This window comes from Embiotoca jacksoni, unplaced genomic scaffold, assembly GCF_022577435.1.
Source record: "Embiotoca jacksoni isolate LCO1_2020_lvr unplaced genomic scaffold, fEmbJac1.0.p SCAF_7, whole genome shotgun sequence".
NCBI lineage: Eukaryota > Metazoa > Chordata > Actinopteri > Embiotocidae > Embiotoca > Embiotoca jacksoni.
The window spans coordinates 7,346,540-7,367,715 of NW_027185425.1; the positions used below are offsets into that span (position 1 = coordinate 7,346,540).

Below are 21,176 nucleotides of genomic sequence, written 5' to 3' on the forward strand. Positions count from 1 at the left end.
CAGATATCAGGAAGTTACTTGTTTTGGCCAAGAAACAATTTGGCACATAAACTTCTATAAAAAGGCAAATTGTCTTTGGAGGTGTTGCAGCTGGATTTTGTTTCTGTTGGACAAGCTATCTGTTTCCCCGCTTGTTCCAGTCTTTATAGTGAGCTAAGCTGACCAGCTGTTAGCTGTAGCTGTATATTTACTGGACTGACATGGACAATATTGATCTTGTCACCTAAATCTCACCAAGAAAGCAAAAAAGTGCTAAAAAATGGCAAACTTACCGCTTTAAATAGAGCATTTCATTTCATTGTGAATTGTGAATTGTGAATAGTAGGTGTCCCTAAGAGTAGAAAGCTATTATCCTTCAGGCGCGATATCATCAACGCTTTTGTCTTGTTTTGGACTGCCTGTCAAATCACTGGGAGCTGCTGAGCGTGTAGCTCACTGAGCCAGTTTTCTTTTTTCATTACAGTCAAGCCAGTGGACAGAGATGGTAAACATGATGGGTGGGAAAGCAAGTGACAAAAGTTACAAATCAGAAGATGAGCACATGACATGGACCTTGGCCTATTCGCTTATGTATTCCAACAGATACGCATCCAGTGAGACAGACAAGCATGCAAGGACACTGATGGAGGCAGACAGAGAGAAGTGGGAGGTGTAATGAGGCTTGCAGATACAGAGACAGGCAAACAGAAAGAAGGGCATACGGACGGTAAAGACAACCTGAACAGAATAAAGGGTAGCAATCGAATGAGTTTGGATTTCTATCAGACTGTACCCCATTGGAGTTGTATGAGAAAAGGGCACACTTTGGCCTTCAAGCTTTGGCTCAGGAATCAGAGCTGACATTTGAATATGTGGACAGGCAGATTGAATTTACAACAAACACCAGCGAGGAATGTTATCGCTGATGAATAATAACTAGGTGCGTATAACCAACTACTCAGGAAGGACAATTGCCCACAATAGACGTACATATCTTTTTAGTGACTCTGAATGGCCAACAGTGAGTCCGTTATGAATAGACATTTAGGCTTTTTATTCAGGTGCTGAAAGACATTACAGTTGCATATGGCCAGTACAAAAAGTAACGGTACTTTCTGTACTATTACTACTGTCTGTATATTAAAGAAGAGAAAACACAGAGACACATTTCTCTTTTGGAAAGCAATTAAAAAAAATGTTGAGGATCAAAGATGGACCATTGTGAAATTTGACCTTTATTCTCACCATGAGCCATCATGTGTCTCAACTTGTGTGCTACACACACAAAAAAGCATATGCACTGCTGTAGTATGTTAGCTGACATCGTATCGCAGCCTTGGGGCGCATTTAAAAAATGTATGCCTAGCCAATACCGCGATGTAGTGTGTTATGTACAGTGCAATTTCACCAGGCTGAGTTCCATTGTCTACATTATTCACAAGCCAAACAAAATGTGGCTGTTTAAATGAATTAATGAACAACTTCTTTGCAAAAAAATTCTACAACTGATATATGTGTGTGTGTGCGTGTGTGTGTTGCATGTGACATTGGAGTCCGACATATGGAAAGGATTGTAAATATAAATGCCTGTTCAAACATGTTCCTTGCTCCTCTGAGCACAGTGGCCTGCCAAGGCCACGATGGCTGCATTGTTGCATAGTGGGAGAGGAGAGAAAAGACAACCACTGAAACACACAAACATGCATGCACGCACGCACCCAGCTTGCTTTCAGCAGAACACAATACGTCTTTTCATTCTTCCTTGCTCACATAATTCTCTGGATAGTAGGTGGGAGGGAGACAGAGAGACAGAAACAGAGAGAGACAAAGAGAAAGTCAGGGGGGGGGTCAACCAAGGGGAGGAGAGATGTGCCTTGAGCACAGCATAACGGCTGGGTCAAACTCACTCCGGCTGTCTTAAATGTTCACCTGCCCCCTCTCTGGTGTATGCCTGGTGATGCAGCCTCAGAATATACTGTTGGGGTCAGCATCAGATACAGAGCACCCTGAGGCGGTGGCTCACCTCAGCCTTTAGACCTACATGTACCGAGCTTTTCGTGCTGTGACAGCGTCTCCTCTGTGTCATATCCACTTGCTTTGCAGAGGCTGACTGGATGGTGCATTATATATATTTTCAGTGACCTTCAACTTTTAATTTTACATTTCTGGATGAACAAGAACATTATTTATAGTCATGCCCACAAAAATACATTTTATGTTAATGTCAGTACAATCGTGGAGTTTTCTACTGAATTTTTTTTTTCTTTTGTTTTTTCTAAAAACTCCTTTTTCCACCTTTAACAAAATTAGCAACATTTGTCCACACGTCAATGTTTATTGTTGTCTTAACAGAACATGTTGCCAAATATGTTTTTTATCCTTCTTGTTGAGAGTTAAGTGAGAAGATGGATACCGCTCCGTGGTCTGCACAGTAAATATGTAGCTAAAACCAGCAGCCTATTAGGTCAGCTTAGCATATTAAAATGTTTACACTTTGGGTTTTGTAAGATTTAAAAGTAGGCTAACTATCTCAAACATTTTCACTTCCATAAATGTCAGTTAAGTCACTATTTTGCATTTGCATTATTATGAACTGAACCAGCTGGGTGCCATGATGACATTCCTGGGAGAACAGTTAGTGACATGCTTTCCATCACTCAGCAGTGGTTGTTCCACAAGAGAGGGGGACAGGAGCTCATGCTACTGGCTCGCTCTTCAAACTTGCTTTTCAACTGCCAAATGACTGACATCACACAGGCGAAACTGTCTGGATCTTTGTTAAGTCCAAAAACACAGCTGCAATTACTACTTCTCACCATAGGTGCTGACAAAGAGAGCAAAGAGAGGGCGGGGGTTTAAGTATTGTAACTTTAAACAAATGAGATATAACATGTTACTTAGACGGCTTTAGAGATGCTTGGAAGACAGATTTCTTCTTTTGACAGGCTAACTGTTTAGCCATTTGTAGTGTTTGTGCGATGCTAATCTAACCGACTGCTGGTGCGTCATACTTACGATATACACATATGATAATGGTTTTGATCTTAAGTAACTTTCTGCAAGAAAGCAAATAAGAATATTCCACAAAATCTCAAACTGTTCCTTCAACATAACCAACCATACAAGAACTTTGCTAAACAACAAATGATATAAAAGTCTGACGTTGATTGTTCCATATTTTTGGAATACACCAGAAAACACCAGATTGTGGAATACCTAAAAGACCTTTTAATGCCAACTCTTTTCAATGGCAGAAAAAAATATTATCGAAGCCAAAGGAGAAACTGAACCAACTTTCTAATCAATATTCTGGTTCAGGACTATGCTGCAGAAACTAAAATGTCATCTGTTCTGTTTAAAGCGAAATTTTATGACTTTCCCACTAAAGAGTTTCTTGTCAGACACTATAGTCTTTCCCTCCTATTCCAGGTTTTGACGCACCACGGCATAACAGCAAGTGCGCAACATAATTTTTTTTTTGTGTTAAGAAACTCAGGCTTGGCTAGACTAGCTGACTCACCAGGGAACCCCTTGAATTGAACAATAATAATAATTTAAAAAATGCAGATATGTTTTATGGGACAAAGCTCTAAAGCAATGAAACAAGTAGCATATCAATCAAAACATTTGTAATGCTGACAATGCTGACAACACATCACAGATTGCTCTCAAAAGTTTTTTTTGGCCCAGCCTTCGAAACACTGTCAAAAGGGAAAAATGAATCATATCCAGTTAGATTAAGTCAAATGTTAAAAAGAAACATACTCTAAATCTGTCCAAGTTCTGAGGTCCTGAGTTGCTTCTTTTGCAGCTGCTGTGATTGTGAAGGGCAATTGGCTCTATATTACAGCAATCTGACAGTCAATCAGCTCTCTGTGCCCACTTGTATGCAGAGAAGCCAAGACAAAACAACAGAATAGATTGCAAGGTTGGCACACAGTAGACAAACCAATAAACTCAGCTCATATTTTCCAAGGGACCATTTACTGTCAAATAAATGACAAATATAATCCTAATTATTGCCTGGTATTATGGCTTGGCATCGATCCTTGGTGCTCTGCCAAGGTTCAAGTTTTCATAGCCTCTCTGAAACCTCTCCGAGATAGATTTCCAAATAAAGGGATGGAAACATGGTCCAGGGTTTCAAGATTACATTTTTGTGATTGTTTCACATGAAGAAGTATTGGTCTCCAGGGCTTTTGAGTTGACTCGCTAACTATGTGTGCCGTAGTTGGGTAGTGTTTCCACTCAAGGAAAGAAAAGGCAGTGTGCTACTTGGTACTCCATCACCGCTGTCTACAAATAATAGATCTTTAGTCACAGTAGATGTGTGACTAAAACATACTTATGATAGAAATGAGACCCCAGTGACCTGGTTTGTTAGTGCATGCACTGACAGTAAACACGTAATCTCTCTTGAAAGCAAAGCAGTGCTACAGTGTAATCAGTCAGACTGATATGAGGTACAGGAAGCCGAGAGGAACCAGCAGCTGATAAGAGAGAATGATAAACCTGGGAGAAAAACAGACAGACAGCTGTGATGGAGAGATAGACGGGAGAATGGCAGAGGATGTACACTAAATAAGGAAAGACGGTAGACAGCTAAGAGAAGAGCCAAAGGCATGGCTGAGAGGAACCATGAAGGAAACAAAGTAAAATGGGTCTTAACCAGTAAACTGCTTTAGCTAAAAACCTTTCAAAAAATTTCTCTTTTTCAGTTAGTCAGAGTAACACATGGGACAAATGAGATGAGACAATGAGAGTGAGATTGACCTCTGAATGAGTAGTCCTTGCTGGGGGGGTAGACAAACACAACATTGCTGTGGATCAATTTTTTTCTGTTAACCACAATCCAAGGTTAACTAAGAAGGGAAAGGTAGCAGAGGGAATTGATCTTGACTGTTTGCAGAGCACCAGACCATGACAAACTCCTGTCGTGACTCAATAGCTCGTTTTGCTTTATAAACCCTTGTTGAGTTGCTGGTGGGACACCAGTGAATTTTAAATTGCATTTAATTTATTCCACGCTATGAATAAAACACATAGATCAAAAGGTAAAGCTCTTTATGAGCATGATTTAAAAGCTACACCAATTAAAAGACCCCGTTAACTTTCTCCAAAACTGTGAACATGCAGCCAGTCGATGTTCCAGTAGACTACCCGGTAGAGTTTGATTTTTTGTTTAAACTAATACTATTTTAAATTAATTGCTTGGTAAAAATGAAGCAACAGCCAGCAGCCAGTTAGCATAAAGATCAGAAGAAGGGGGAAACAGCATTCTAGTCTCGTTCTGCTCAAATTAAGTTATGTATTTCTTGGCCAGGAGCAGTGATATTTAACGGATTAAACAAACAAGATGGGAATTAGTGAGTGTTCAAACCAATAGTAGGTGGATTTTTTTTTTTTTTTTCACCTTTGGACAGAGCCAGTCTTTTACCCCTGCTTCTTGTCTGTGTGCTAAACTTTTGTAATTGGCTGCTGGCTGTAGCTTTGCATTTATTGTATAAACATGAGTACAGCAGCTTTCTCATAGAACATCATCTAAGTTTCATGATAAAATCTCATTGTCAATGCTGGTCAAACATAAATATGATTAATTATTTTGTAGCATCTCTACAGTATGGCTGGGAGAATATCCTATCCTTGATGAAGCAGGGGATGAAGAGTATAGATTCTTTGCTACTAAAGAGTGACTTTTTTTAGGGAGTCAAAGTGACCTTGTGTTGATTCAGATCAAAACGTATTTACATATGAACAAATCAGAACTGAAGAAGCCTTTCGGATTAGTGGCGAAACTTCTTTGAGAAACTAAAAGTAGTCCAGTTGCCTTTGGATAAAATTTTGATAAAATGAACAAAACTTCAATTTCCAAAGATCATCTAAGAGTTTGTAGGTGAAAATCAATATTTTCTGTACTTGTTTTGAACAAAACTCAAAGCAGGGGAGGTTCTTCTGTCAAATAAATAATGAATGAATAAATCAAACATGTCTTATTTGGTGTTTCATTAGTGCAAATCCGGCCAGCATGCTAATGATGGGCAAAATGTGGGTGATGATAACAGAGCTGTACCTGTAACGTTGGGGAAATGCTTGCAGTTTACTACCTCTGACAACTAAAAGTATAACCAATATTTCAGAAGGAGTGAATAACCAAAGCGAGGATCAAAAAGATCTGAAACACTGTAAAATGCCTTCAAAACTGTTTCACTGAAAACAGCTCAGAGTCATCAGAGTCTCTACCAGAGTGAAGCAAGTCATGTCACTTTGTAACAAACTGAAAACTGTCAGAAAGAACATTGGATACCGTCGACACAGAATTACGTCTTTTTACGCTCATCTAACTGCTATCATATTCAAACCAAAACTGCCAGCCTGACAGCACAGATGTCTTTGATCTATGCAAGTTTTCGCAAAACATCCAATATCAAATGCAATATCAAAGACATCTCTGGCCCAGGCGGCAGGGGCAATGTAGATGAGATCCCACCCATTTGGAAATGTACACCGTATGCAGTCACAGATTTCTCCAGGCTACACTGTGCTCTTTGTTCCATAGAAGACCAGGTTATTTCGTAGGGGCATCTGCTTCGTGCTTTCCCCTGGGTGAGTCTTTTACAAGGATATGGTAGCTGTTTAATCTGGCAAGGAATTATAATAATGGAAGAAAACCACAGCAAAAAAATATCACTCATGGCATCTATATGTGAGGTCTTCAATCAGAGATTCAGCTGCTGGCAACATTAAGGGGAAAGTTTGGAAGAACCAAACAGAACGCCTCAGGCCTTTGCCTCGATGCCTCACATTGTCATATTTCATTGCACTAACTGAATAACACAAGCAGCTCTGTCATAGAATATTGATATCATTGTATAATTGAAGAAGCAAAGAAAAGAAAAACATTTTAGCGCAGCGTGTTGTTGCGCATTAACAGACCAACCCTACAACCTCAAGGTGTTTGGTATTCTGAATTGGGTCGGAGAGCAGACAAGCTACACAAAGTCAACCATGAAAACATCTTTCTCCAACAAGTTGATTGATTTGAATCAGTTTCACCTTGTGAGATAAAACACTTTTGGAAGAAACAAGGGGAAATAGTAAAGAAATTACACAGGCTGTAACAAATGTTTTTCTTTGAAACCTTTGGACCCCTCTAGTTTGTTCTTACTATCTGGCTTCAAACCTTAATTGTTACCCACCACAATTTTTTTGTGTTGTTGAAACTTGATATGAAAGCACATGAAAAAGGCATATTCTAGCTCCTGATGAGCCTCTATTGTATTCTTCTTTCTGCTCTTCAACTATCTCAGAGAGGATCTCTTGGGCTGCCAGTAAAGATTGATGAGAACCTGTGTAAACCCCAAATAGTTGGAACTGTTAATCGAAGCAACCTGTCAAGGGATATATCTCCAGAGCCATCATCGACCAACCACATTAGGGTAAAACTATAAGTACAATCCAAAACAATGGTCTCAATGACTGCAGACCACACTCACACTAAGCAGCAGCCATTGCTCAAACATTTGTCCTTGAGTCACTTTCTTGGATGCAACATATTATGACAGCGACAGCCTGCCCAAACAACCTGGAGGTGCAAACAATACGACCGAGCCCCTGGCGAGTCGCCCCCCTCAGGTCGTCCTCACGCTGAGCCGTGTTTAATGACTGGGTAATTGTATAAAGTCCTCAATAGGATAATCCTAACTGCTTGCCAACTCAGCCTCGAAAACATTCCATCAGTCATCATGATGGGTAATTACAAGTAATGGACAAATAATAGTGTGCGGTGAACAGCGTGTGAAAGTGGCTTAACCAGGCCCTGTGACAGCCTCCCTCAGTGATAGCATGTTCTGCAGGAAAAAAGAATAAGGATGACTGCGGTGGCTGCTTGCCAGATGTTGACCTAATACACCTGACAAAAGGGACTGGTTCACCTCCATGCTAATATGGCTTGTTTTTGTTGAAGGAAGAAGCGAAGTGACAAAGAAAAATGCGCTTTGTTTTTTAAATCGCCTATTGAGGATCAAATCAAATAAAAACAAATGTCTGAGAGCTCCAGTTGCCTCCAGGGTTTTTACCCTCCCAGTTTTGAAGACTTTAAAACTTCTTCCCAGATGAAAGGAAGGAGATGGAAAGATAAGATGTCAGGTGTGGGAAAGAAAAAGTCAAACATTAAGCTATCTCCAGAGCAAGACAAATCCTCACCCAGAAAAAGAAAAAAAGACACATCTAAGAATGTGGTCTTGAAGGTTTGACATTTGAGAAGAAAGGGACTTCAAAAAGTGAATGACTGCATTAATAAATCAATGAAGTGTGTCCCTCCAAACATCAGAACCCTCAATGCAGAGGGATAGTGGCTGAGCAGGGTGATTCATTGATGAAAGAGGTGAGCGAACGGAGCTGAGGCAAAGCTCAAGTCTTTGGGGGGGAAAGCACTAACTCGTGCATACCAGCTCGTAGTCGAGGGCATAAACGTCTCACCCTTTGAGACTTTGACTTTTGACCCCAGCTGTGATGCTCCGTAAAAGAATACATAGACACAATTTCAGACACTACACACACACACACACACACACACACACACACACACACACACACACACACACACACACACACACACACACACACACACACACACACACACACACACACACACCGGTAGGCATTGTGTGGAACGCGAAACATGAGCCCTTGAAGGAATGCAGCCCCCCTGACTTCAGACTGCATAATGGCCTATGTTGTGACACAGACTCTCTCTAACACATTCATAGGGAGCTTAGGGACTGGGCTTTCACTACATGACACATACCCATGTCTTTAAGTGGTTGGAGTTCTATGAAGACGCTGTATAAACCTCAAAAAACATTTATTTGAGCCAGTAGCTGAAACCTCGTCCACAAAAATGAGGTCCCACCCATAGTAAACACTCAGTTCATCTCAATAAGCTACTCTCACATTCAAACACAAGTAAAGTTTTCACATTATCAGCACCTCAAAAGCTCATTTAAGCTGTTCAGATGACAAACAGACCCAATGAAATATCCAGAACTTTATTTATAGAGCATGAGTGACTTTAACTTATTTATAGGTGTTGACACTGTGAGTATGTGTCATCAAGTACACACGTGCACAGTGGGATGTGTTTCCCAGCTGGCTGGCCCCCAGCTGTCACCCACTGGCTCCAGGCATCCAGAAACAGTGACAAGATGAGAACACCCTCCCCATGCTAATAGGGCTGGGAGGTATCAGATATTTTCAGGTTATTGATCGGAGTTGAACCAAAGGACAAATACATCTGTGATAGGCTGAATCTGACGTTGATCAACTTTTTCTTAATAACTGTCTTTATATTTACATTTCACCCGCTTTGAAGGCAGAAAATGCAATGCAAATAATCTATCTAATATAAGGGACAATCAACAATGCTCCGTCTTTCCTTCCTTTCACAGTTGCCATGCTACAAACAATATACCCAACTTTAAAACAGCCCGTGAAAGTCTGGCAACTTTAAATACAGCTCCCTCCTGCAAAGTATGTGAAAACAAACCCCCGATTTATTCAGAGAATCACCTCCTCTGTGTAATCTTATCAGTATGAAGTTAAAACGATATTGTCCTATTCTTGGTGCAAAGTCTTTTCACAATGTTCAAGATCCTATCTCCTTACAAATGTGCTTTCAACACTGTGTTGGCTTCTAACAACATTTCGCCTGCAGATATGTGACGGTCACACAAAAGATGGTAAGAATACCTCCATCTCGATCACTTTGGGGTATTCTATGTCAAAAGAAAGGGACAGCCAAATCTGGCTCAGCTGGTTACGTGCTATTCCCATTACTGTTCTACAGAATAGGTGCAGCGCTGAGGATTATGTCTCAGTTTACAGAGGAAAAAGAGAAAGATCCCAAAAGAAATCGTAAAGCTGAGCTTTTCAGCTCCGTGCACTACCTGCAGCCTCTGGCTCAGTTTTCAGTAGGCTGCATAATGAATGAGGTGATACGGGGACACTGGACTCTCTGGAGAGGTTAAGATTAAAAGTGAGAAAACAGGGGGGCTAAGTGGAGAGAGATGGGGAGAAACTACACACAAGGCTTAAGACAGACAGCGAAAGAGCGAGAGAGTAAGGTGTGTGACAGGAAAATAAAATCAGGAAATTGGGCAGAGCAACACAGGACGGGTGGAAGGCATACAAACAAGGTGCTACAGCATCTTACATACTGATACTTCCTCACTGCAACACCCTGCAGTCACCCTGCAACATGAAGGAATCCGGTGTGCACTCAGGTTGACTGCTTAAAGTTGTACTCACTGAAAGTGATACTATCGCACAGATAACTACTAATCAAAACATTTAGAATAACAGTAGCATAGAAACGATAATTTTTCATATACATTATATAATAATAATAATAATTATAACGTATTCAATGGGGAGAAGCTTGGAGTGACGCAGCAAACTTTAGATATGACATTTCTAAATATTCAGAATGAAAAAAGATAAGAAAATGTTTGGTATTCTGCGTTCCCAATGTCCTTCACACTCTCTTTGTTCTGTGATGTCAAACCTCATCTCTTTAAAAGAACTCATTATTGAGAGGGGAGAAGTTCAAAGACGCTTGAAGAAAGCAATTAACACATACAAGCCAGACTGAAGGATTCCTCTGTGGTACAGTCAGCAATGTTGCTTCTGGAGAGGGAGAGAAGAGCAAACACGATAACTTGGACAGCTTTGGGATGATGAATGTCAGATCTTTCTGTTTAGTGTGACCTTCAAAGAAAAAAATCTTTAGACGGCTATACTTCAAGAATTTATATACAGCTCGTATCTAGTGATGCTTTGACAGGCAAGTAGAAGTAAGATAATGAGGATCAGGAAATGTATTTATGAAGTATTGGATTGCCTGATCATATTGCAAGAAGTAAGAAGTATAAGACAGAATAAGTAAGAAAAAGTGGTGAAATATTTTCAGAGAAGATGCAAAGATAAAAATAAAAAGACACTTTTTGAATTTGCTTTATGTAAAGATGGCACAGTAATTAGACTTTGTGCAACATTTTATGAATTTTTTTTGAATATGTGATATCAGGAAAAGCCCCACAGTCAGAACAACTGTCCTCTTCAATGTCATGTGCTCAGGACTAGAATTATCACGACGCCGAGCCAAGAAAGTGCCGACAGGAAAGCAACGGGAGACAGACAGCTGCCTGCCAAATAGTGATGTGTTTACCTGTGGTTGTCCGGCCAGGAGACAATATAGGCATGCTGTGTGATATTACTGGCAGTACATTACAAGACAAATAGGAGAGTGCATGCCCTCAAGATTACAGTAAGTGGCCTGTACTCTCTCACTCTGAAATCCTTTGTCACGACAACATGTGGCGTGACACCTCATGTTTCTGTCCATCTTTTTATCTCTGTACCTGCTTTCAATGCTGTGAGGAGGAAGCCCTTTCGAAAACATTTGCAGAACATCCCTTTTTGCGATCCTATTAAATGTTGCCTGCTACAGAAGGACTGGCAGGGAAACTACTGAGCAACTTACAAAGTAACTCATGTGAATAAGTAAGTCCTAGTCTGTGCTTCTGGCGTTTGTTTATGCATCTGTTTTAATCCACAGGGAGCTTCAGTGAGGCTGGACAACACCAAACACCACGCTACATTAAGCACCGTATCCCCACAGATAGGGATCTCCTCCTGTGTGCGCACACTTAAGAGACGTCTCATCACTAGCTCATCATCATAAACCAAGAATATACTGTAAATACAGGCTGGTAATGGGCCAGACAGTCACTTGATACTGAACAAGAATGTAAAGCCTCTAACAGCCTTTACAGGCCTTGGAGGATCTCTGACATTGGGTATATGTAAGTTGAGCAGGATGAAGAATACTTTTAACAGAGAATTGAGGTAAACTGAATTTGTTTTGTGGTGATAACAGAATTAAAAATAACGTTTGAAAAAGATCAATAGCAACAGTGTGAGATATCACAAAATCTTAACAAATTAAACTAAACTATCTGGACTGAAAACCACTTTAGGGCCCTACCTTTTCGTGAACAGGTCCTTGAAATTGCTGAAACATTTTGTTTGACACAGAATGGAAGACTCTGTGAGCACAGATAATGCCACTTAGAGACTCTGATAGAGGAAGGGTGTTTAATCAATACCGTATCAGCCTCCCAGCTATAGCAATACGCTCTGGTCGGAGGCACAGGCTTTCCTTGAGACAATTAAAAGCAGTTTTCGCGATTAGCTTTCGCCTTCAAATAACTGAAGTTGGAGAGGGTGAGATAGCTTTTTACACTGTTGTTTTCTCTCTGTGACTGATCCCTTTAGGTCGGTTTTTTTGGAGGTTTCAGGTGCACGCAGGCAATCACTTGCACACAAACTCTCTCACACACACACACACACACACACACACACACACACACACACACACACACACACACACACACACTTTTTCTCATCTGGCAGTATATTAGCCAAGGAAAGGTCAATGGATCGACATGTGAGACAGACCCTTTTATCTGCACTTAAAGAGAACAGTGATGTGTAATGACTCCCCTGATAGCAATAGTGAGAAGAGAGCAAGAGAGAGGACAAGGGGCCTAAAACTGGTCATTCAAATCTGGCACGTGTATGTGAGTGTGAGTGTGAGTGAGTGTGAGTGTGTGAGTGAGTGAGTGAGTGAGTGAGTGAGTGAGTGAGTGAGTGAGTGAGTGAGTGAGTGAGTGAGTGTGTGTGTGTGTGTGTGTGTGTGTGTGTGTGTGTGTGTGAGTGTGTGTGTGTGTGTGTGTGTGTGTGTGTGTGTGTGTGTGTGTACACAAGAGAGATTCAGTGAGAGAGACAGTGAAGGTGGGAGGTCTCAGGGAGTGAGTGTAATCATCAAAAAAGATCGTCTGCATCTTCTAAATCGACAAAGTTAGCTGACTAATGCAACCACTTTACTAGAAAAGAAGGGGAGTCGAGTGGAATTTTGTCTCATTTCAATTTGATGAAACAGGGTTGTTGACTGTGTTGACTACCTGAACAAAGAACTGGCTTCAGACCCTCATTTATTCAACACTACCACAATATTGTGAGTCATGGCTCACTGTGGTTCATTTGTTTGATGTTTGAACTGGGGCTGTCAGTCTTTTAAAGAGAGGAGGGATACATACTGTAAAGCCAAATGAATGAGTGAGATTGTTGGTGTACATATTGGAAATTCTTCAAAATCTTGTACTGATGATGGCATAACAGGAAAAATGCTGGCCCCGGTGTGCCGCTCTGACCTGTGCTCAAAATGTGTTATCAGACGCACTGTTGTTTTGGTCAAGGCCTCACACAACACAAACACAAAATGCAGGTGACAACACATGAAACCGCAACACCAGCATCACAGATTTATTTTCTTTCTGTCATCCATGAGTAAACAATCACTCATACCAGAGCAAGCATACCAAATATGCAGATACAAGGACACACAAACCACAAAGGAATTCTTCTTCAACACATACTAATACACACAATAAAGGCTTATTTCATCCTCTTTCCATAAGTGTATATGTACACGCATGCCCGCTTGCAGTGCGCTGTAATCCTCATGTGATTGTACTTTCATGCCCGGGAGCCATTTATCTTCATTATCATCATTCGGCTGGAGGAAGCAGATCTGTTAGGGCTCATGGCAACAGTAATGCCTCTCTGTCTGGGTATAAAAAACAGCTTCACTACCTGGACGTTTGTCATGTCACTTTACCACAGGACCAGGAACATTAAGAAGGGAAATAGTGCCTTGTACCTCAATAAAACTCCATTTCCAATATGGCCATAGAGAAGGGGGAAAATTTGACTGATGGCCATGCTTACAAAGCTGTTAATTTAAGAGTATGTTTACGGGGCGCTTTTTTGTCAGCATTTTGTTTAATGTGGAATTTATGTGGCCAAATGGTAATACTCTGAGGAAATCACATCCTCAAATCTGCCACTGAGCCTTTGCTGGGGTAATAAATATGCAATTTCAAGCCAGTTTATGAGGAAAATGAACACAGAAAAGCTTTTTTTCACCCAAAATGCTCTTAAGAACATCAGAAGACAAAACTGCAAGCACCACAGAGCCCCTGGAAGCATGACAAAGTCGATGCTAACAAACTTGGACAGAGAACAGATTTTCCAAGCCCAATTATAGCAGAAACTCTTTTGAGAAACTCACGGCTTAGTCCTGAGGAAAAATGATGGCGACGGCAGAGCTTTGTAATCACAAGGCCGGGGTTGTCACGAGCATTTGAAGGTGGACCGATCTGATCAAAGTCCGATTCGTTCCCACACATCTTTGCCTCAAAACAACACCTTTACACCTCATCAGTGAGGACCACCATGTCCGCAGCCAGAACAGGCAGCAGTGTTTTTAACAGGAAAACACACTTCAATTATAAAAGTCCAGGAACAGAACTGTTACTTTACTAATCACCACATCAAAACAGGAATCAGATCTCAAGGAAAATGCTGCCAGATTATTGCTAATATCTTTCCAGCTGGCTACACACAGGTAGGACAGACACAACAGCAGACATGTTCGCTCAGTTTCCCTTCTCCCTGTGTGATGTCCATTACATTTTTGACCACCACCAGAGTAATTCATTAGCCTTACCATGCCCCTCATTGCAAGCTATTGGTGAAGGTGAAGTAAAGCACATTGGTGTCTCAGAGCAGCTGTAACATTATGGGAATGAAGTTGACATTCAGACCCACTGTCAAAAAGATAAATGCATACACAAATAATCAGTATGACAGGTGAACATACAGGAATGAAAAGATGTGGGTGGGACAACGTGCATGTATCTATTTAGTGTGTGTGCATCTGTAGTGCAGTGCGAGGCCGGGAGTCTCCCAGGCCTATAATTACACCCTGGTGGGAGTGAAGCTGATAACTGAGGTCTGAAGATATCAACGTCATAGCAAGACACAGCGAGGGGAAGAGATGAGAGGAGATACATAATAAAAGAAGGGTATAGCGCACATCGTGATTCCTTATCAAACAGCAGCTTTTCTCACCGACACTGCTTTTTCATTTCCTCTTTGATAGTTATCTAATGACCTGTACACACGCATACACACAGAAAGACATATAGGCTCCGGAAGAAGAAAAGCAACATGACACAGCCCATACAGTCAGTGTGTTACCATTAACTATCACAATTCAATTAAAACCTATGGAAGGCAATACTGATTCTCAAAAATGACACATCCCAGGTAGGACATACACATCCGCATCATCCTAATCAAGTTATCTTACACACGTTATGGTGGTAACTGTGTTAACACAGCTGGGTGAAGCAGCCGTCTTTTTATTAACCATTGTCATACATATTGCTGTTTTGATTCTCTGCACATGCCAAAACACACTAACAACGCGAGTGATTGGGCTCAGGTTGTTCTGTTAATGCAATGCAAACAACAAAAAGCAACTATGTTTCTTCATCGTCCTGTGATATATAAATCATGTATATATAAATATATAAAAATATATATAATATATATTATATATAAATTATATAAATATAAATCCTGTAAGACAGGAAGCTACAACACCTCTTTATGAGCATTTACGTAACTATTAAATAACTCAAATATCATTATCACTTCAAATCAACGTGAGGTACGTGGGCAATCAGGTTTTTATGACGCAGTCAGGACTGAAATTATTTGTATTATTAATTAATCTACCTACTCTTTGCTCAGTAAAGCAATTAATCATTTAATCTCATCAATCATCAACAAAAAGGAAAGAAAATACCGATCAAAAGATCCCAGAGCGCGTTGTAGCATCTTAAAGTTTGTTGCAGTTCCTGTTGATCGACTAGTTGTTTCAGCTTTAACAATATGTTTTGGGCATATTTGATCTGATCAGAATTTGAGTGTAACCATACGTGATGAATAACACTCACAGCAGGTGAAACCGCTGTACCGGACGCTCAGCAGCGACTGAGTGCATTGCCCATATGACATTGCAACAACAATAACAAAGACATTACACACGGAGTTGACGGTCCTTGGAAGAGGGGTTTCTTTCAGCATTGCAGAGCTCTGTTGCTATGGGGACATGCCTCACACCGAGGAAAAAAAGAAAGAAAGAAAATTAGGAAACATTGTCCTTGAGGCCCACTATTCAAACAGTAGACTGTAATATGCTGAATGCCTTTACACTATACAGAACATTCTTCTACTCTATAGACCGGAGCCCAGCCTGTCTTTCTCAACAGGCAGGAATGCACCATTAGTTTGCTGCAGAGTAAATACTATTAAGATAACGCAGAGTACAGCAGATTTACTGCAAGCTTTTGCGCAATATTACAGCAAGTAGGTATAACCTCACCTGGATTTAACCTGGATTTCTCATGTTTGATGAGCACATTTTAAAACGTTCTTTTTGGTGTACTTATGAATGACTGAAAATCTGCTTGATCTAAAATGTACAGCTTTTAAAAGCACACACACGCACGCACGCACGCACACACACACACACACACACACACACACACACACACACACACACACACACACACACACTTATACACCCCTCCCGAACAGATGTCCTTTGCTGATAACTAACCCATATCCATTCAGTGCAGGATGACCTTATATCTTCCAAATGAGCCTGTGCTAAGAGAGGGAGGAAGCAGGTTGTCAGTGCGCACAGGGGGAGGTCAGTATCATGCCCCCTCCCTGCCAACGTGGTATTATCCACACTCTGTTAACCTAACAGTGAGGTGCCTCTCTCTTCCACTGTCTGTCAGTGAAAACAACAAAACATTTACAGGTCTCTGGCTGCCCTTTCAGCGTCCTGCACAACAAGGGAATAAGACGGGTGGTCACTTCCCTACTCAGGGAAGTTCCCGGTCTCTGTGACTTGCAGGAAACAGCAGTGGAAAATGGTTGGGCTGAAAGGAAAAGCTTTACAAAATTAATAATCTGCTAAATTTAGAAACGACCTGAAAATGACATTATTGTTTTAAAAACTCATTACAAAACAGTTTGGAGTTTGTAGCCCACTTAGTCGCACTAAAAAGATTCATTAACTCCTTGACCTAAGCTCCATGCTTTTAAAGCTGGGACTACTGTTCTCAGTGTGCAAGTGAGGAGTTGTTGAAAGAGTGCAGTGGCATTAAGTGGGTCTTTCATCTTCCTCTTCTACTGTTTATTGAAAAACAAAGCACGTGCCTCAAAGTGGCCCAATTAGAGAGGAGGGAGTCACAGTATACAGCTCAAGACTGGCACACAACTTCTGGGAAAACTTTTGAGCAGTGCTCTCTCAATGGAGTCTGAGGACATCCAGCAGGGTTTTGGATGATCTCAGAAAAATTGATATCACAATAATTTGATCGTCTTTGTCACGGCTGATCATTGGTAATAGTTTTACTTCCCCCGTTTACAGTGCAGTGTAGCCTGTTATGTAATCCTGCAGCCAACCAACTTCTCCCCAACAACAACAAAATCTGTCTTCAGTTTTAGTTTTATCCCTGTGGATGTTTCACAGGCTCAAAGTTTTGATTACCTATCTTCTTAAGACTTTGCTGCGCGCAACTTGTAACTAGTCGACTGAAACGGAGCTGCAATGCTTTCTTATCATGGATATGACACTATAGTTACAATGTCACAACATCTCAGTCCTTTCTTCCCACGTGGATAGGCTTTGAACGCAGCACGAGCAGGAAACATGCAGTACACAAACAGGTAAACACAAGAATTAGTGGAGCCAAATGTGCAGCTGTAAGCCATTAGTGCGAGGGGTTCAGAAAAGACAACGTAACGTGTTGTTTGACGTTGACGGGTTACTCACCTGCGAAACTAAAGGAATAAGCGTCTGCTCGACCGAGCGGGTTTTGATTTCCAGACCGGAATCAAAGTTACTGTTGCCGCACGGAGATGAAGCCATTCCCGCCGAGCTCTCCCTGCCTGCCTGACACACACAATGCACGGCGCTACTGAGTTTACCAACAGCCTTTCCTTGGCTGCAAACTGGTGTGGCGGACTTGCGATTACACACCGGGGATTTTTTTTTTTTTTTTTTTTTTTACTTAGTTACGCGGTCGTTTATCGAGTGGCTTTCCATGCACGCACTCTGTTTTAATCCACTCTGGCTCGGTGGTTGTGCCGCTGCGCTGCGCCCGCTAATGTCCATGTAGTTTACTCAACTCCGGCAGGGAACGGACTGCAGCACACCACTGTGGGCAACCACAACCATTCCCCCCCCCCCCCCCCCCCACACACACACACACGCGCACGCACGCACACACACACGCACACACACTTTTCACTGCTGGCTGCTTAAGTGGAGTTTACGGTTTTACACAACACAGTTATTCATTGTAACACAATGGCAGACAGGGTAATTATTTAGGCTTTAATATTTACTCACATATCAAGTTATGTAATTGGAGTAAAAAAAATACTAATGATTCAATTTATAAGCTTTTAGTGGTAGAAAGTAGCTTAAATATGTCCACTACATTTACTCAAGTACCTACTGTAGTCTATTTATGTACAGTTTTGAGGTACTTTACTTGAGTATGTCTATTTGATGTTACTGTATACTTCCACTTCACCACATTTCAGAGAGAAATATTTTAGGCTACTTTCTACTCCAATACAATTTTTGACAGCTTTAGTTTCTTTTCAGATGGAGATGTACTTAGTTTTTTCTTTCTTTCCTTTCTCAGTAATCATCTGACAACCCCTCAGATTTATCTGCTGTCCTTGGATATAAAACTGGATATAAAGTAGGCTAGTTCAAACTAGCTCCTCCTGCAGCAGCTACAACACTGACATCCTGCTGGCACTGATGCTTCACTGATAATAATCCAGTGATGTCATATATAAAAATGTATTCCTCTGAGGGACCAAACCAGTAAACTTTAACTACATTTTGCTGCTAATACTTGCTGCTAATATTTGTATTTAAGAAAAAGATCTGAATTGTTAAACTCCCTCAAGTTATAACATCAGTGGTCTATGTGCGTCATGAGTATGTTAGCATGCAAGAAGATATCGTTTTTTTTTTTTTTTTTTTAAATGTACCATCTGTTAATGCACATTTCAGATGGCATGTTAGAGTTTTAGTTTTAAAAATTCATCATCCATCCATCCATGCACATTTCAGAGGACTTTGCATCCAATGCCCTGCAGAGAGAGGAGCGATGCTTTCCTCGCAGCAGCTCTGGTTTGATCCCTAAGACAAAGAATCCCATATTATCCCCTGGAGTGTGAGAATCCCTTATCATCCTCTCCAAATACACATAATCAAACCCGGCTTCACTGGACCACATGAGACAGCTGCACACTGACTGGAATTCATTGCTAAAAAGTTACAAACTTTATGTTTTGCCTATATGGAGAAAGCATTAATAGTCGATCTACCATCTGAGATACTCCAGGTTACTCAGGTGTGGGTTGAAATTGGTTTAAGTGCATACAAGCATGGACAATAAAAAATAATAGGGCAGTTATTGTTGTCTCAAACAAACTGGAACACCCAGATCTTTCTGAATTCTTTGTGCTCAGACCAACAAAAAAAATTATCCCCCACTGACAGATTTGGACTAAATGACTGAAAATACACTCACAAAAGCTCAGTGTAAACTCATCAATAATAATCATTTCAGTTCGAGGTGTGTTTTGAAGATTTCTTTGTAACTTTGCTTTTCAGTTTACATTGTTATGCAGAAAGGTTGATATGTAAGAGTACAAATGCCCCCAATTATCCCTGACAGTCAACACACCTCCACATCTCTCCCAAATCCCCAAACTACTTTTACAAAATGATCGTAAAATGAGAAAAAAACATTTAAAAGCGACTAAATCTGGTCTTTGACAGATTATATGTTTAAATTGTACAGATCAGAGGTTCTTTAAAAATTAGCTGTCATACTTCAAAATGAGGAATATCACAGTATTACATTGTTCCTCCTCTAGTTTCATGTATCCATAATAGGACTTTATTGTTTCCTGGATCCGGTCCGACCAAACTATTGCCAAATTCTTTATATCCTCAAGAGGCTTCAAAGGCTATTTCTAACTTTACAAGTGCAGACACTGGATGACAAGTGGTGAGTAACACTTCATGTTACAAACACAGCAGATGGAGGAGAGCAGATATGGTTTATAAGCACAGAGGCACTGTTAGTGACAGCTTTTGCTGCTTTCTCATCAACTGTGGTGGCTTGTGAGCACTGTGTCAGCAGTGGAGACAATCGCTCTGTGTGTGTGTGTTAAAGCTGTCTGCTACTCTGAGGCCCAGCCAGTATTTATTTAAAACCGCAGAGCTATGCTTTAGTTTAACCCTCCCTGTTTACATTGGTTTCACTCCACACACATCCACACAAATTTACACACACTCTTAACAGTGCATCATTATGAAGGCATGCAAGCTGCTGCTACGAGTAGACAGGGTTGTGATCCACTTTGATGAATGACTCTACTACTACCTCGGTAATATCTGTATGTTTTTTGGTAATCTGCACTGAGGCTGATAAGATAATAACAAACTCCACTTTGGCTACTTGCATTGTGCTGTATCAACTTGCCTTGGATTAAATTATTTTGGTCACGGTAGATGTTCGAGAGGAAGAGTAAGTATGAGTAAAGTATAATACATCCTGTAACGTTTCAGTGGGAATAGTTTAGCTATCATATAGACAAATAGCTTCTAATCCACAATCTCAAATAAACACAGTGAATTTTATTGCTGAGTTAGTGAGTGCCATTTTCCAAGCTGTAAAACAGACTTGTTTTTCTAGAGTATCTAATTTGTTCTGGAATATTTAATATTTGCTCCTCTGCCTCTAATCTCTTTTAGGCACATTGCATTTTGACAATTTCCCTGAAACTCCATACAAGTAGGAAGTCCCTTTTGTGTATGCTCATCTGCCCAGTCCAAGGGTATTACTCATTAAATAAAAGATGCTTGTGTGTGTTGTGATTGTTTTTTGTTTTTTTTAAAAGCTGCTACTGTCTCTTTCCATGCTTTAGAAGTGCTGACTTCTTTCTCTCTCTCTGGATCATTCCTTCTGGTTTTACAGCTCCTGGGACAGGAACTGCTGAGCCTAAAGAGATAGTGATTTTGCACACTGCAAGATGTAAAATGAGTGCACTCAGTCAAATTTCCCCTGTTGGATAAGTAGATTGAAATTTGGTATTCAAAGTGAGGATTGTGGTGGAGT

At 40.7% G+C, this 21,176-nt stretch overlaps 1 protein-coding gene across 2 annotated transcripts in view; it reads right to left on the reverse strand.

Annotated features, from left to right (window-relative positions):
* Positions 1-18,181, reverse strand: part of ctnnal1 (catenin (cadherin-associated protein), alpha-like 1) — a 47,657-nt gene extending 29,476 nt beyond the window's left edge. The window contains exons 1-2 of one of the 2 annotated variants that reach the window (XM_069176239.1): positions 17,798-17,883; positions 10,616-10,662 (exon numbers count right to left, since the gene is read on the reverse strand). Coding sequence is in view for 1 of the 2 variants with exons in the window: in XM_069176238.1 (XP_069032339.1) it covers positions 17,798-17,893 (96 nt within the window). In the remaining variant the exon portion in view is untranslated. Of the gene's footprint in view, positions 1-10,615; positions 10,663-17,797 lie in introns of both variants that reach the window. The other variant, XM_069176238.1, reaches the window with a different exon arrangement.
* Positions 18,182-21,176: the final 2,995 nt, after the last annotated feature.